We start from the raw sequence: 13587 nt of genomic DNA, 5'->3' as shown, positions 1-13587 counted from the left end.
TTTGTCTCTTACTTTTAGTCAGTTTAGACCTACTGCTGACAGCATTAAAAAACTGTTTTATCCCCCCCATTGAAAACAATATTTTCAGAGTTTATTTTGTAGGAAGGTTTATTATGGCATGACAAAAACAATGAATTATCATCTTCCTGTATACTTTCCACATAAGCACACTTTTTTTTTTCTTCCAGCAGGTGTTACAGTATTGTGTTTGTGAAGTGTTGTGGTTTTACGCAAAATATGATTGTGGCTTAATTTTTATTTGATAATATTTTTAAAGGCAAAAACTACATGTGAGTTTTTGTAAAGCTTCTCAGGCATTTTGTATCACTGGGCTGCTACTCTTAGAGCACAATAATAGAGAGCTGAATCTGACAGAGTTACACTCTTAATAGTGAATTCAGTGGATGTTTCTGATGTAATCGACTGAAACCGAGTGTCTGGTATATTTCCACGACTGCTCCATGTCCGGGCACCTTTATACAGTAAATATTCTGGTTCTCTATTAGGATACTGTCTGTACCAGTAGAGATAGACATAATTGCTGCCTGTATCATAAGTGCAGCTCAGCGTTACACGCTCTTCTTCTGTTCTGTAAATAGTAGTTTCCTTGTCTTTCAGTTGAATGCTGTCAGATAAAATACCTGCAAGAGAATTGGAGAGATTTCACAACAGGTCAGCTGGCTTGCCCAAAATTTCACAACATTTTTAAATTAAAATTAAAATAATAAAAACAGTTTCTTCAACAAATGTGATGTCGTTATAGTAATAGGGTAATATTAAAAAATGTTTGCATGGCCAAAACATTTTAATGTACATTATTTTTGAGTCTGCTCAGATTACATGTTTTATACCTGGAGTGGATATTAGAATCAGAAGAAAACATCTCTCCATCTCTCCAAGATTTACTAACTTCATGCTGTAGGCTTTATAAACTGAAGTTTAAAGGTAATTGTGTGATTGTAGTATCTTGTAGTGTGAAGTTGCAGTGTGGGTGTGGCTTATTTAGACCTCCTTCTTTGTTTTCCCTTATTAAAAGCTGAGATGATTGTACCTTCAGTGTATGAATATCTTAAAAATTCTACCGCTTGTTCAATAAGTATCTCCCTCTACTAATTCAGTTTTATCAGCAAGTGCGACTGTGACTATGTTTATTATGTTAATATGAGGATCATTTAAAGCTAAACCAAGTAGAGCCTTTTTGGTAGAGTTTAAATATTCAATATTTGATAGTGAGGTTTGTGCTTGCAGCATGAAATTTGTCCTCTGAAATATTTTAATGTACACAGCACCCCCCAGTGGTGGTGTGACAAACATTTATGCTCCCATTGACAACATCTGAGTCTAACCAGGATGATACATTTGTGAATCTGAAAAATATAAAGGATGATAAATGTTGACTTTATTTATTGATATTGATATGATATAGATAGTTATAGAATAGTTATATAGTGATATTCCATCAATGATCTCATTCAAAAATGAGAATTTACTAAATAAATACATGCACATAAGAAATACTAACCAGCTGGTAAATGTATAGTTAAATATGAATTTGAATGTAACATTCATCTGTGTGGATACTGTTTGTTGTTTTTGACATCTCATTTTAAGACTATAGAGTCAGTCAGGTTTTTGTATGGTGTGTAGAGTGTTTCCTGTGACTGTGGGCTGCAGGGCACAGTAGTAGAGAGCAGAGTCTGATACTGCAGCAGAGGAGATGATCAGATCCACACTGTTCTCTTCTTTTCTGTGACTGATGGATATTCCAGAAACTGGAGGATTAGCATGAGTAGTTGCTCCATAGTAATCCAGAATGAGGAACTGTGGTGGTGAACCTGCATATTGCCGATACCAGTGAAGACTATCAACAGAACCAGTGTAGTTACAAGAGAGTTTCACACTCTCAGTCTCAGTGGCAAATGCTGCATCACTGTATGGGGTGATGACATCTTTAGCTCTGTTACCTATGACAAAAGCTTATTTAAGCATGTTTAAAATTAGATATTGTTATGTAATGATACATGTAAGATTTTACCTTGAGTTAAAGTCAGCAGTATAAGTACACAAGTGAACATGATGGTAATTGCTGCTTGCATCAGTGATCTGTGATGCTGATTATCACTGAACTAATCAGTTTCACAAGCTGGTGTTAAGCTCCGCCTTTTGGCATAACCCTCTTATAAAGCACAGAAATTGACATATATGATGTATTGATACCTAAATCTGCTTTGTTATCTTTCAAAGTATTGCCATTTCTCAAATTTTCAGTTACTTAACAGAGGTATGATGTGTTTTTACACAGTTTTATTCAGTTTCCTATCATTGTGGGCGTCAGAGCACATACAGAGCAGAGTCTGTCAGTTTAGCAGTGAAGAAAATCTGACTCACATTGACAGGCAAAGTCAGCTAAATAAATGAGTTACTGAATCACTAGCATGAACAAAGCATTCACTTTTTCAAAGTAATAATTGCTTAATGAAACTTTTATGCTTAATTTCCTTCATCTATTAAGTTAAAGCAGGTGTTACCATATCCTTTTATTCACAGAGGTTTTGTGGCTCACGTAAAGTACAACTGTGGTTTGATTTTCACTTGATCAAATACGGTTCAAAGCAGTTATTTAATGTGTGAGTTTTTGTAAAGCCTCTCAGGCATTTTGTTTCACTGGGCTCCAACTGCTAGAGCACAGTAATAGAGTGCTGAATCTGACAGAGTTACACTGTCAATAGTGAGTTCAGTGGATGATTCAGATGTAATTGACTGAAACCGAGTGTCTGGTATATCCTCACTGTAGCTCCATGATCAAGCACCTTTACGCAGTAAATATTGAGGTTCTCTGTTTGGATACTGTCTGTACCAGTAAAGCATAGCATAACTACTGCTTGTATCATATGTGCAGCTCAGTGTCACAGACTCTCCTTCTCTCCTGATTATATCATCCTTGTCTTTTGGTTCAATGCGGTCTGCAAATGCACCTGCAAAATAATTAATTATATTTCATAAAAGTTTAATCAAACTCCTTTATATCAATATATGATGTCAGCATTGTAGTTCAATATGAATTAAATATTTTTATATCTATTTTAGTCTAGTGCTAATATTTAAAGTGCACTTTACCTGGTACTGTTATAAGAATCAGTAGAACACATCTCTCCATTGTGAGACATTTACTAATAAACTAGGTCTATAAATATGCTTTAATGATTATAAGTTGAAGGTAAATGTATGAATGTAATGGAGAGTCATTTGTGCAGCTATAATGCCTGTAAATGTGGGTGTGGTTTCTGATATTTACTGTAGGCAACCTTCTGTTTTTCCACAGTAGGAACTGAGATAACTGTCAGTTAATATAATTTCTTATTTATCTTTTGCATGTGATCTGTTATATAGAGGTCAGAGTTGCTGTCTCTTTGTGCGTATAATATCTTTGATTATTCTGCCATCTGTATATGTGTAAGGAAAAGTACCATTAGCATTTTGGAAGTTAAAAATCAGCAAGTTCTTCTTTGCGGACAAAAACACAAATATGATGTCAAAAATTTTCTTTAAAATGGTTACATTAATCATGTTTGTTATATATTTTTTTATTAAAATGGAAGTTATTTTCCTAAATAATGTAAACTTGACTGACTGCTTCATTTCCACTTTAAAGCTACATTTAAAACAGCATTAAAAACCATAGACTGAGCTACAGTATAGAGTAGAGTGAACATGAATAATACACAGGTGAAAAGTACTGTTGTAGAGCTGTTTAAATTAATGTTTGTTTCAGGTATCCTAATACACGAGTTAAAGCTTATGACACCCCTCAAGGGAGTCTTTAATAAGGACAATTTACCTCCACTTTATGTCTGGGAAAACAGATGCACTTGCACTTCTAATACAAATCTGTGTAACAACCATTTGGTTTGCAGGACTGACGTTAATTGGCAACTTAAGTCTTAACACATAATTGCATCATGTTTGCAGTCCTATTTGCAGATGATATGAAAGACGCCTCTGATTGTTATAGTAAGTGCTTGACAGTGATGCAATTTGTGATCTATCTTATTTTATTTACATTTTTACAGTTATTTTACAATGAAGTTTGTTTTCTGGTCACATGGCAAAGTATGTCACTTTGACAGAGGAGATCTCCAGATCCACATGGGTTTTCTTGTCATTCAGTTTGCCAGAGAATCAAGGATCTTGATCCACAATTTCTGACCTTTGTGAAACTTTCCCAATAGAATGTAGAATGACTAAAAGATATTTAGAAGCTTGTCTGGGATATTGGCGATACTACTGTAGAGTATATGCTGAAGAGTAGTTACAAAACAGAGTTTTATTTCCTCCTTCTGGACGGAATATCTAATTTTGGACTGGAGTGATTGTCATTTGCAAGAGTGCCACAAGCAAGAGTAAAAATCCATGCAAGATCCATTAGCGTAGACCTACTACTGATAGAATTAATGCAATAGTTCACCTAAAAATTTAAATTAGCTGAAAATGTACTCACCCTCAAGTCATTAAAGATATAGATGAATTACACAGCATTAAAACTGTATATTATGAACACGCAGCTTTTGGCCTCATATGACATTAATTGACAAACTGGAGTCGCATGGATTACTTGTGTATTATTGTGATGTTTTTATCAGCTGTTTGGACAAATTTTCATTCTTGAGTAAACTATTCCTTAAAAAAAACGGAAACACATAGCTTACATAGTGATTTTAGCATGGAAAACTTTATTTTCAGATGCTCTCTTATGGGAAGGTTTACTATGACAAAAACAATTATTGAAATTGTAATCTTTTACAGTTTCCTCCACAGTTATTTTCTTCCAGCAGGTGTTACAATATTGTGTTTGTGAAAGAAGCGTTGTGGTTTGCACAAGATATAACTGTGGTTTAATTCTTATTTGATCTATTTTTTTAAAGGCAAAAACTATATATGAGTTTTTGTAAAGCTTTCAGGCATTTTGTATCACTGGGCTTCTACTCTTAGAGCACAATAATAGAGAGCTGAATCTGTCAGAGTTACACTCTTAATAGTGAGTTCAGTGGATGTTTGGGATGTAATCGACTGAAACTGATCTGGTATATCCTCATAACTGCTCCGTGATTGGGCACCTTTATACAGTAAATATTCTGGTTCTCTGTTAGGATACTGTCTGTACCAGTAGAGATAGACATAACTGCTGCTGGTATCATATGAACAGCTCAGCGTTACACGCTCTTCTTCTGTTCTGTAAATAGTAGTTTCTTTGTCTTTTGGTTGAATGCTGTCAGATAAAACAACTGCAAGACAATTGGACAAATTGAACAGGTCAGCTGGCTTCTCCACATATCTAAAAACGCATTACATGTATAAATAACAATTACACTAGCAAACAGTTTCTTCAACAAATGTGATGTTGTTATTGTAGTAGAGTACCATTAAAAATGTTAGCATGCTCAGATTAAATGTTTTATACCTGGTGCTGTTATGAGAATCAGTAGAAACCATCTCTCCATGTTGGGAAGATTTACTAGCTTGCTATATGAACTGAAGTTTAAAGGTAAATGTATGATTGTAGTAGCCTATTGTGAAGCCATATGGGTGTGGTTTATTTAGACTCCACACTTATTAATCTCAACGAGACAAAGTAATAGAAAAGACAAATAAATGGAATGCTTACATGTAAGAAAACAAAACAAACCAGTTAAGCAGAGCAGCATGTTGATTACCAGAATGAAGTTTTAGTTCAGAACAAGCTGTTCTTCAACTAAAATTTAAATGATTTCCTTGTCAAACAGATGATGTCTCAAGCAGACGCCTACCCTTAAAGCTACATTTAAAACAGCATTAAAAACCATAGACTGAGCCACAGTATAGAGTGGAGTGAACATGAACACACAGGTGAGAAGTACTGTTTCAGGTAATATATGAATACACCCCTGGGAAAACAGATGCACTTGGACTTCCAATGCAAATCTGTGTAACAGCCATTTGGTTTGCAGGACTGATGTTAATTGGCAACTTAAGTCTTAACACATAATTGTATCCTTTGCAGTCCTATTTGCAGATGATATGAAGGATGCCTCTGGTTGTTATAGTAAGTGCTTGACAGTGATGAAATTTGTGGTCTATCTTAGTTATTGTACAGTGTAGTTTGTTATATGAACTGAAGTTTAAAGGTAAATGTATGACTGTAGCCTATTGTGAAGCCCTAGTGTGTGTGTGGTTTATTTAGACCACCTTCTCTGTCTTTCCTAAAAGCTGAGATGTTAAGTCCAGTTAAGAGTTAGAATGTCCAGTATTTGATAGTGAGGTTTGTGCCTGTTCCATTATATTTGCAGTCTAGTGACACATTTTGTTGGTCTGTTGATTGATGTCTATATACACTATCAAGTGCATTTTGTGAGGAAAAACAAACCATTTAGGCCCTTTACGATCTCTCACAAAATGATTGATTCAGTAAATTTCACAATCCTATGGAAAACATGTCTGAATCATGTTTTACCCAAGGATTTATGTTTTGCTTTGAGGACATGAAGCCAGTTTTTTTATTTTTAAGATTTTTAGCATTGTGGCATTATTAATTTTCACGACATTTAAGCACAGTTTCACCAAATTACACATAAGTCCAGAGGGCAAACGGACTGTCTTCTGTTGTTCCTTGCACATGTGAATTCATTTCAGATACAGTTACAGTAGGTGTCCTCTCTGAAATATTTTAATGTACACAGCACCCCCCAGTGGTGGTGTGATAAACATTTATTCTCCCATTGACAACATCCACGAGTCCAACAAGGATAAAACATTGGTGAATCTGAAAAATATAAAGGATGATAAATGTTGACTTTATTTATTGATATTGATATGATATAGATAGTTATAGAATAGTTATATAGTGATATTCCATCAATGATCTCATTCAAAAATGAGAATTTACTAAATAAATACATGCACATAAGAAATACTAACCAGCTGGTAAATGTATAGTTAAATATGAATTTGAATGTAACATTCATCTGTGTGGATACTGTTTGTTGTTTTTGACATCTCATTTTAAGACTATAGAGTCAGTCAGGTTTTTGTATGGTGTGTAGAGTGTTTCCTGTGACTGTGGGCTGCAGGGCACAGTAGTAGAGAGCAGAGTCTGATACTGCAGCAGAGGAGATGATCAGATCCACACTGTTCTCTTCTTTTCTGTGACTGATGGATATTCCAGAAACTGGAGGATTAGCATGAGTAGTTGCTCCATAGTAATCCAGAATGAGGAACTGTGGTGGTGAACCTGCATATTGCCGATACCAGTGAAGACTATCAACAGAACCAGTGTAGTTACAAGAGAGTTTCACACTCTCAGTCTCAGTGGCAAATGCTGCATCACTGTATGGGGTGATGACATCTTTAGCTCTGTTACCTATGACAAAAGCTTATTTAAGCATGTTTAAAATTAGATATTGTTATGTAATGATACATGTAAGATTTTACCTTGAGTTAAAGTCAGCAGTATAAGTACACAAGTGAACATGATGGTAATTGCTGCTTGCATCAGTGATCTGTGATGCTGATTATCACTGAACTAATCAGTTTCACAAGCTGGTGTTAAGCTCCGCCTTTTGGCATAACCCTCTTATAAAGCACAGAAATTAACATATATTATGATGGATTGATGCCTAAATCTGCTTGCACTTGTTATCTTTCAAAGTAATGTCATTTCTCAAATGTTCTTCGTACTTAGCAGGGATAGGATGTGTTTTTGCACAGTATTATTCCTGTTTCTGGAGTTATATTGTCCCCCTCTGTCCCAAACACCTCAGTTTGGACTGCTGTGATGACATTCCCAAAACTGACACCTGCAGATAGGAATATTCAAGTTGAAATCAATATTTAAATAAAAAAAATATTCATATGAAATAACAGAACAGCAAACAAAAATGATACAATCCTGACAGTTTGTGATAGAATATACTTATATGTTTGAGAACAAAGTAAAACAAAAACAAAAAGCATCATTTTTCAGGATGAAGTTTTAGTTTATCTGCAGGAGTGTTACTGAAGTAAGATTCATTCATTGTATAGCAGAGCATGTTTCCAGCTAGAACCTCCCCTTAAAGATACAGTCTTCATATTCAAAGAATATGCTGTAAAAGTGTGATATGTGTTTTTATAAAATGTATACGTTTAATTTATGTCCTTCTTCAAACAACACCTTAGTTTGGAATATTGAGGTAATGTTTGCAAAAGTGCTAAATGTGTCTGGTATGAAATGCTAATACGTCTTACTCAGTTTGACAGGAAAATCAGTCAAATTAATGGGCAATTTATCATTTTTGTATCACCAGCAGTCACTTTTTCATAGCAATAATTACCCAATGAAACCATTATACTTTGTCATTAATTTTCAGTTTTAGCAGCTGTTACCGTATCCTGTTATTCACAGAGGTTTTGTGGCTCACATAAAGTATAGCTGTGGTTTGATTTTTAATTGAATAAATACTGTTCAAAGCAATTATTTTGTGTGTGAGATTTTGTAAAGCCTCTCAGGCATTTCGTGTCACTGGGCTCCAACTCTTAGAGCACAGTAATAGAGTGCTGAATCTGACAGAGTTACACTGTCAAGGGAGTTCAGTGGATGATTCAGATGTAATTGACTGAAACCGAGTGTCTGGTATATCCTCACTGTAGCTCCATGATCAAGCACCTTTACGCAGTAAATATCGAGGTTCTCTGTTTGGAAACTGTCCGTACCAGTAAAGCATAGCATAATTGCTGCTTGTATCATATGTGCAGCTCAGTGTCACAGACTCTCCTTCTCTCCTGATTATATCATCCTTGTTTTTTGGCTCAATGCTGTCAGCAAATACACCTGCAAGAGAATTAATTATATTTCATAAAAGTTTAATTAAACCCCTCTCCTTTCTGTTGTTACATATGCAGTGCTATGGATTAACAACATAAAAAACAATATATGATGTCAGAATTATAATTTAACATCTATGAATTAAATATGTACATAATCAACACTTTGAATCCACCATATATTTTAGTCTAGTGCTGATATTTGAAATGCACTTTACCTGGAATTGTTATTAGAATAAGAAGTAGAACACATCTTTCCATGGTGAGAAATTTGCTAATAAAATAAGCCAATAAATATATGCTTAATGAGTTTCAATTGAAATGTAAATATATGAATGTAATGGAGAGTCATTTGTGCAGCTATAATGTCTGTAAATGTGGGTGTGGTTTCTGATGTTTAGACCACCTTCTGTCTTTCCAATTTAAACCTGAGATAACTGTCAGTTAACAGGATTTCCTTGATCTGTTGTACTTGATGCATTATATATAGCTCAGAGTTATTGTCTCTTTGTGTCAAAGATAATCAAAGATATCTTTGAAAATTCTTCCTTCTGTATTATGTGCGTAGTAAAAAAAATATCATTAGCATTTTGAAAGTAAATAGTCATTCACTCAGTTCAAACTGCATATATTATTTTTTATAACTTCACCCCCTATAGTGGCAGATGACAAACATACTTAGCAGGGATATGATGCGTTTTTGCACTGAATTATTAAGTTTCATGTCACAGTGGGCGTCAGGGCACAGTAGTACATCGCAGAGTCTGTCGCATCAGAGGAGATCTCCAGATCCACACGGGTTTTCTTTTCATTCAGTTTTCCAGAGAATCGAGGATCTAGTTCTACAATTTCAGACCTTTGTGAAACTTTCCCTGTTGCATGGAATATGACTAAAAGGTATTCAGGAGCTGAACCGGGTGATACCACTGCAGACTAATCGCTGAGGAGTAGTTACAGGTCCCCATCTGTCCAAAACACCTTAGTTTGGACTGGTGTGATGACATTCCCAAAACTGACATCTGCAGATAGGAAGATTCAATTTTAAATCAACATTTAAAGGGCTCATATGACGTTGCTAAAAAAGAACATTATTTTGTGTATTTGGTGTAATGCAATGTGTTTACGCGGTTTAAGGTTAAAAAAACACTATTTTCCACATACTGTACATTATTGTTGCGCCTCTTCTGAAACGCATCGATTTTTACAAAGCTCATCGTTCTGAAAAGCGTGGTGTGCTCTAATTGGCCAGCTGTCTAGTGCGTTGTGATTGGCCGAATTCCTCAAGCGTGTGACGGAAATGTTACGCCCCTTACCAGGTTCAGGAAACTTTCCTCCGTAAAATGCGCTGCACACACTCAAATATTTGGGTTGTACTGTTCTGGAACAGTGTTGTAAATAAAACTTAACCACTGATTTCTAGTTGTGTCCACTTTTGGAAGGCCAAACAAAGTAGTTTGGCTTTTGCAACGAAAAACACAGCGTCTCCACGACATGGTGGCGGCAACAATACTACAGCGAGAATAAAAGTTACGCCTTCTTTCTTTGCATATACATTTGGGCGGTGTTATGCAAATCTTCCCACACAGTGATGTAGACATGTGGGGGCGTGTTTAAACGAGGCGTTTTAGGAGGGTGTGGATGAGCATTCACTTTTATAAAGAATATCTGTTTGGGTTTGAAACTTTAATCTTTGCGACTTTACGGATCTTCTGTATGCACGAACGACTTTTAACACTCCAAAAACAAAGGAAAACAAGAAATCGCATCATATGACCCCTTTAAATATTAACATGCCATAACAGAATAGCAAACAAAAAATATTATAAACCTGACACATTGGGATAGAATATACTTACATGTTAAAGAACAGAGGTAAACAAAAAGCATAATTTTTCAAGATGAAGTTTTAGTTCATCTGCAGAACAGACTTTTACTGAAGTAAGATTAATTCATTGTCTAGCAGAGCATGTCTCAAGACACCTTCCCTTAAAGATACAGTCTTCATATTTAAAGAATATGCTGTAAGGGTGATGTTTAAGTGTTTTTTATTATATATGTATACATTTAATTTATCTCCTTCTTCAAACAACACCTTAGTTTGGACCGTTGAGGTGACATTTGCAAAAGTGCCACTAAAAAAAACTTGAATGTGTCTGGTAAAGTCAAATGAATGAGCTGTTTATAATTTATAAATCATCAGCATGAACACTGATGATCACAGCATGAACGGTCATAATAATTCGCGAAGTAAACTTTTATCCTTAATTTCATTTATCTCAGTTAAGTTTTGGCAGGTGTTACCATATCCTGTTATTCACAGAGACTTTGTGGCTTACATAAAGTACAGGTGTGGTTTGATTTTCAGTTGATCAAATACAGTTCAAAGCAATTATTTTGTGTGTGAGTTTTTGTACCAGTAAAGTAAAATATTGTTGCTGCTTGTATCATATGTGCAGCTCAGTGTCACAGACTCTCCTTCTCTCCTGATTATATTGTCCTTGTCTTTTGGTTCAATGCTGTCAGCAAATACACCTGCAAGAGAATTAATTATTCTTCATAAAAGTTGAATTTAACCCCTGTTCTGTCTGTTGTTACAGTAATAGTGCTATGCATTATAACATTTATTATGCTATGAAATATAGAATATCAGCCACCTAATTTAATTACTAATTCATCTAATTCAATTTAATAATAATATAAATTAAATAAATATGTACATTAACAAATTAACAAATTAACAATTTGAATCCTCAGTCTGTTCTAGTCTAGTGAAATGCACTTTACCTGGTACTGTTATAAGAATCAGTAGAACACATCGCTCCATGGTGAGAAATGTATTAATAAACTAGGCTTATTAATATATACTTAATGATTTTAAGTTAAATGCATGAATGTAATGGAGAGTCATTTGTGCAGCTAATATGTCTATAAATGTGGGTACTTCACCCCCTAGTGGCAGATGATAAACATATACATGTATCATAGAACTGGTGCATTCAAAATGGAGACTAAAATGTGCAAAATTGCTCCAACTACTGTACAGTGGACAGGAATTTATGAAAACTTTTCAGGATTGTTTTCCCAAATGTACACTATATTAACATATATTTTAAGAAGACTGTGAATGCAATCCATAATAGTTTGCATCAGAATAGTGTTATCTTCCATAACTAGCAATTCATCTTGTCAAATCATTTCATTTTTAACAATGATGAATGGATCTGTATTTTGAATACAAAGCTCAGAGTAATTCATATACAAATTGCAATTTGAGAGCACAATTATATATTCTGAATACATGCCTTCATATGCCTGATGGATAGACATCACTGTAAATTTGCAATTTAATAGTGTTTCAGGTTTTTGTATGGTGTGTAGAGTGTTTCCTGTGACTGTGGGCTGCAGGGCACAGTAGTAGAGAGCAGAGTCTGATACTGCAGCAGAGGAGATGATCAGATCCACACTGTTCTCTTCTTTTCTGTGACTGATGGATATTCCAGAAACTGGAGGATTAGCATGAGTAGTTGCTCCATAGTAATCCAGAATGAGGAACTGTGGTGGTGAACCTGCATATTGCCGATACCAGTGAAGACTATCAACAGAACCAGTGTAGTTACAAGAGATTTTCAGACTCTTAGTCTCAGTGGCAAATGATGCATCACTGTATGGGGTGATGACATCTTTAGCTCTGTTACCTATACAAAAAAAAAACATATATAAGGATTGTTGAGCATATTTAAAATTAGAATATTGTAATGTAACGAGTAGCTACATGTAAGATTTTACCTTGAGTTAAAGTCAGCAGTATAAGCACACAAGTGAACATGATGAACAGGCTGCTGCTCGCCTCAGTCATCTGTGATGCTGATCACTGAATGAGTCTGTGTCCTACAGGCCTGTGTTAAGCTCCGCTTAACATAATTATTTTATAAATATCAGAAATTATTAAACACAAAACCAGAAACACTTGTGGAATGATTTTTGTCATGTTTGGTTTAGTTAGATTGATTGATCAATGCTCTATACCTAAAGCTAAAACAATATAAGGTACATTGTTTAACTTATAGTTACAATAACATTTTATCTCTTGAAAGAGCAAAATTCACCAGCTAGGAATCAGTTGGACTACTTTTGAAATCAGAAACTAGTTTTTCCCGATTAAACAAAGAAAAGAAGAAGAAAAAAAAACTTTTAAGTTAATCATTAACAGCTCCTATTTTACCAGCCCACCAGATGGCAATCTAATCTTATTGAAGGAATACTAACTGTTACTATTGTCACTTATTTTTTCTTAATTAGGTTAAATTAGGATTTTGGAGTTAGGTAACATATATAGCTTACAAATCATGGAGCTTTTATTTACAGTTATTGCCTAACCCCAGTATGTGTTGATTTAGTAGTCTTGTGGAATGGTTGCGTTTCAATACAAGCAGTCTCAGCTTTAAAACCCATCCACACATCTAATCAACCAAACAAAATTGGGACTGTACATCAGAAACATTAGGTTGCATTTTATTTTTATTTATTTATTTTATTTCCCATATTTCTGCTGATTGACTGTGGTGCAGTTGACTGTGGTATGCTTTACCCTCTGTGTAGGAAAGGTTTTTGTACAGTGTTGTTTGTTTTCCTGTCACTGTGGGCTCCAGGGCACAGTAGTACAGAGCAGAGTCTGTCACTTTTAGCAGAGGAGATTTCAAGACACGTGTGGGTTTTCTCTTTATTCAGTTTTCCAGAGAATTGAGGATCTAG

The 13587-nt window shown here is 34.9% G+C and overlaps 3 gene segments (V, D, J or C); all 3 read right to left on the bottom strand.

Moving 5' to 3' along the window:
- Positions 1-1620: 1620 nt before the first annotated feature.
- LOC107678902 (T-cell receptor alpha chain V region RL-5-like) lies at positions 1621-2075 on the bottom strand. The segment is given in 2 exon segments: positions 1621-1964; positions 2036-2075. Coding segments are annotated over 2 exon segments (384 nt in total).
- Positions 2076-7049: 4974 nt separating this feature from the next.
- On the bottom strand, positions 7050-7504 carry LOC107678901 (T-cell receptor alpha chain V region RL-5-like). The segment is given in 2 exon segments: positions 7050-7393; positions 7465-7504. Coding segments are annotated over 2 exon segments (384 nt in total).
- Positions 7505-8669: 1165 nt separating this feature from the next.
- LOC107678900 (T-cell receptor alpha chain V region RL-5-like) lies at positions 8670-12661 on the bottom strand. The segment is given in 3 exon segments: positions 8670-8842; positions 12138-12530; positions 12622-12661. Coding segments are annotated over 3 exon segments (606 nt in total).
- Positions 12662-13587: the final 926 nt, after the last annotated feature.

This window comes from Sinocyclocheilus anshuiensis, unplaced genomic scaffold (assembly GCF_001515605.1).
Source record: "Sinocyclocheilus anshuiensis isolate Anshui unplaced genomic scaffold, SAMN03320099.WGS_v1.1 scaffold1576, whole genome shotgun sequence".
Classification (NCBI taxonomy): Eukaryota; Metazoa; Chordata; class Actinopteri; order Cypriniformes; family Cyprinidae; genus Sinocyclocheilus; species Sinocyclocheilus anshuiensis.
This window is presented reverse-complemented; position numbering and strand designations above follow the sequence as displayed.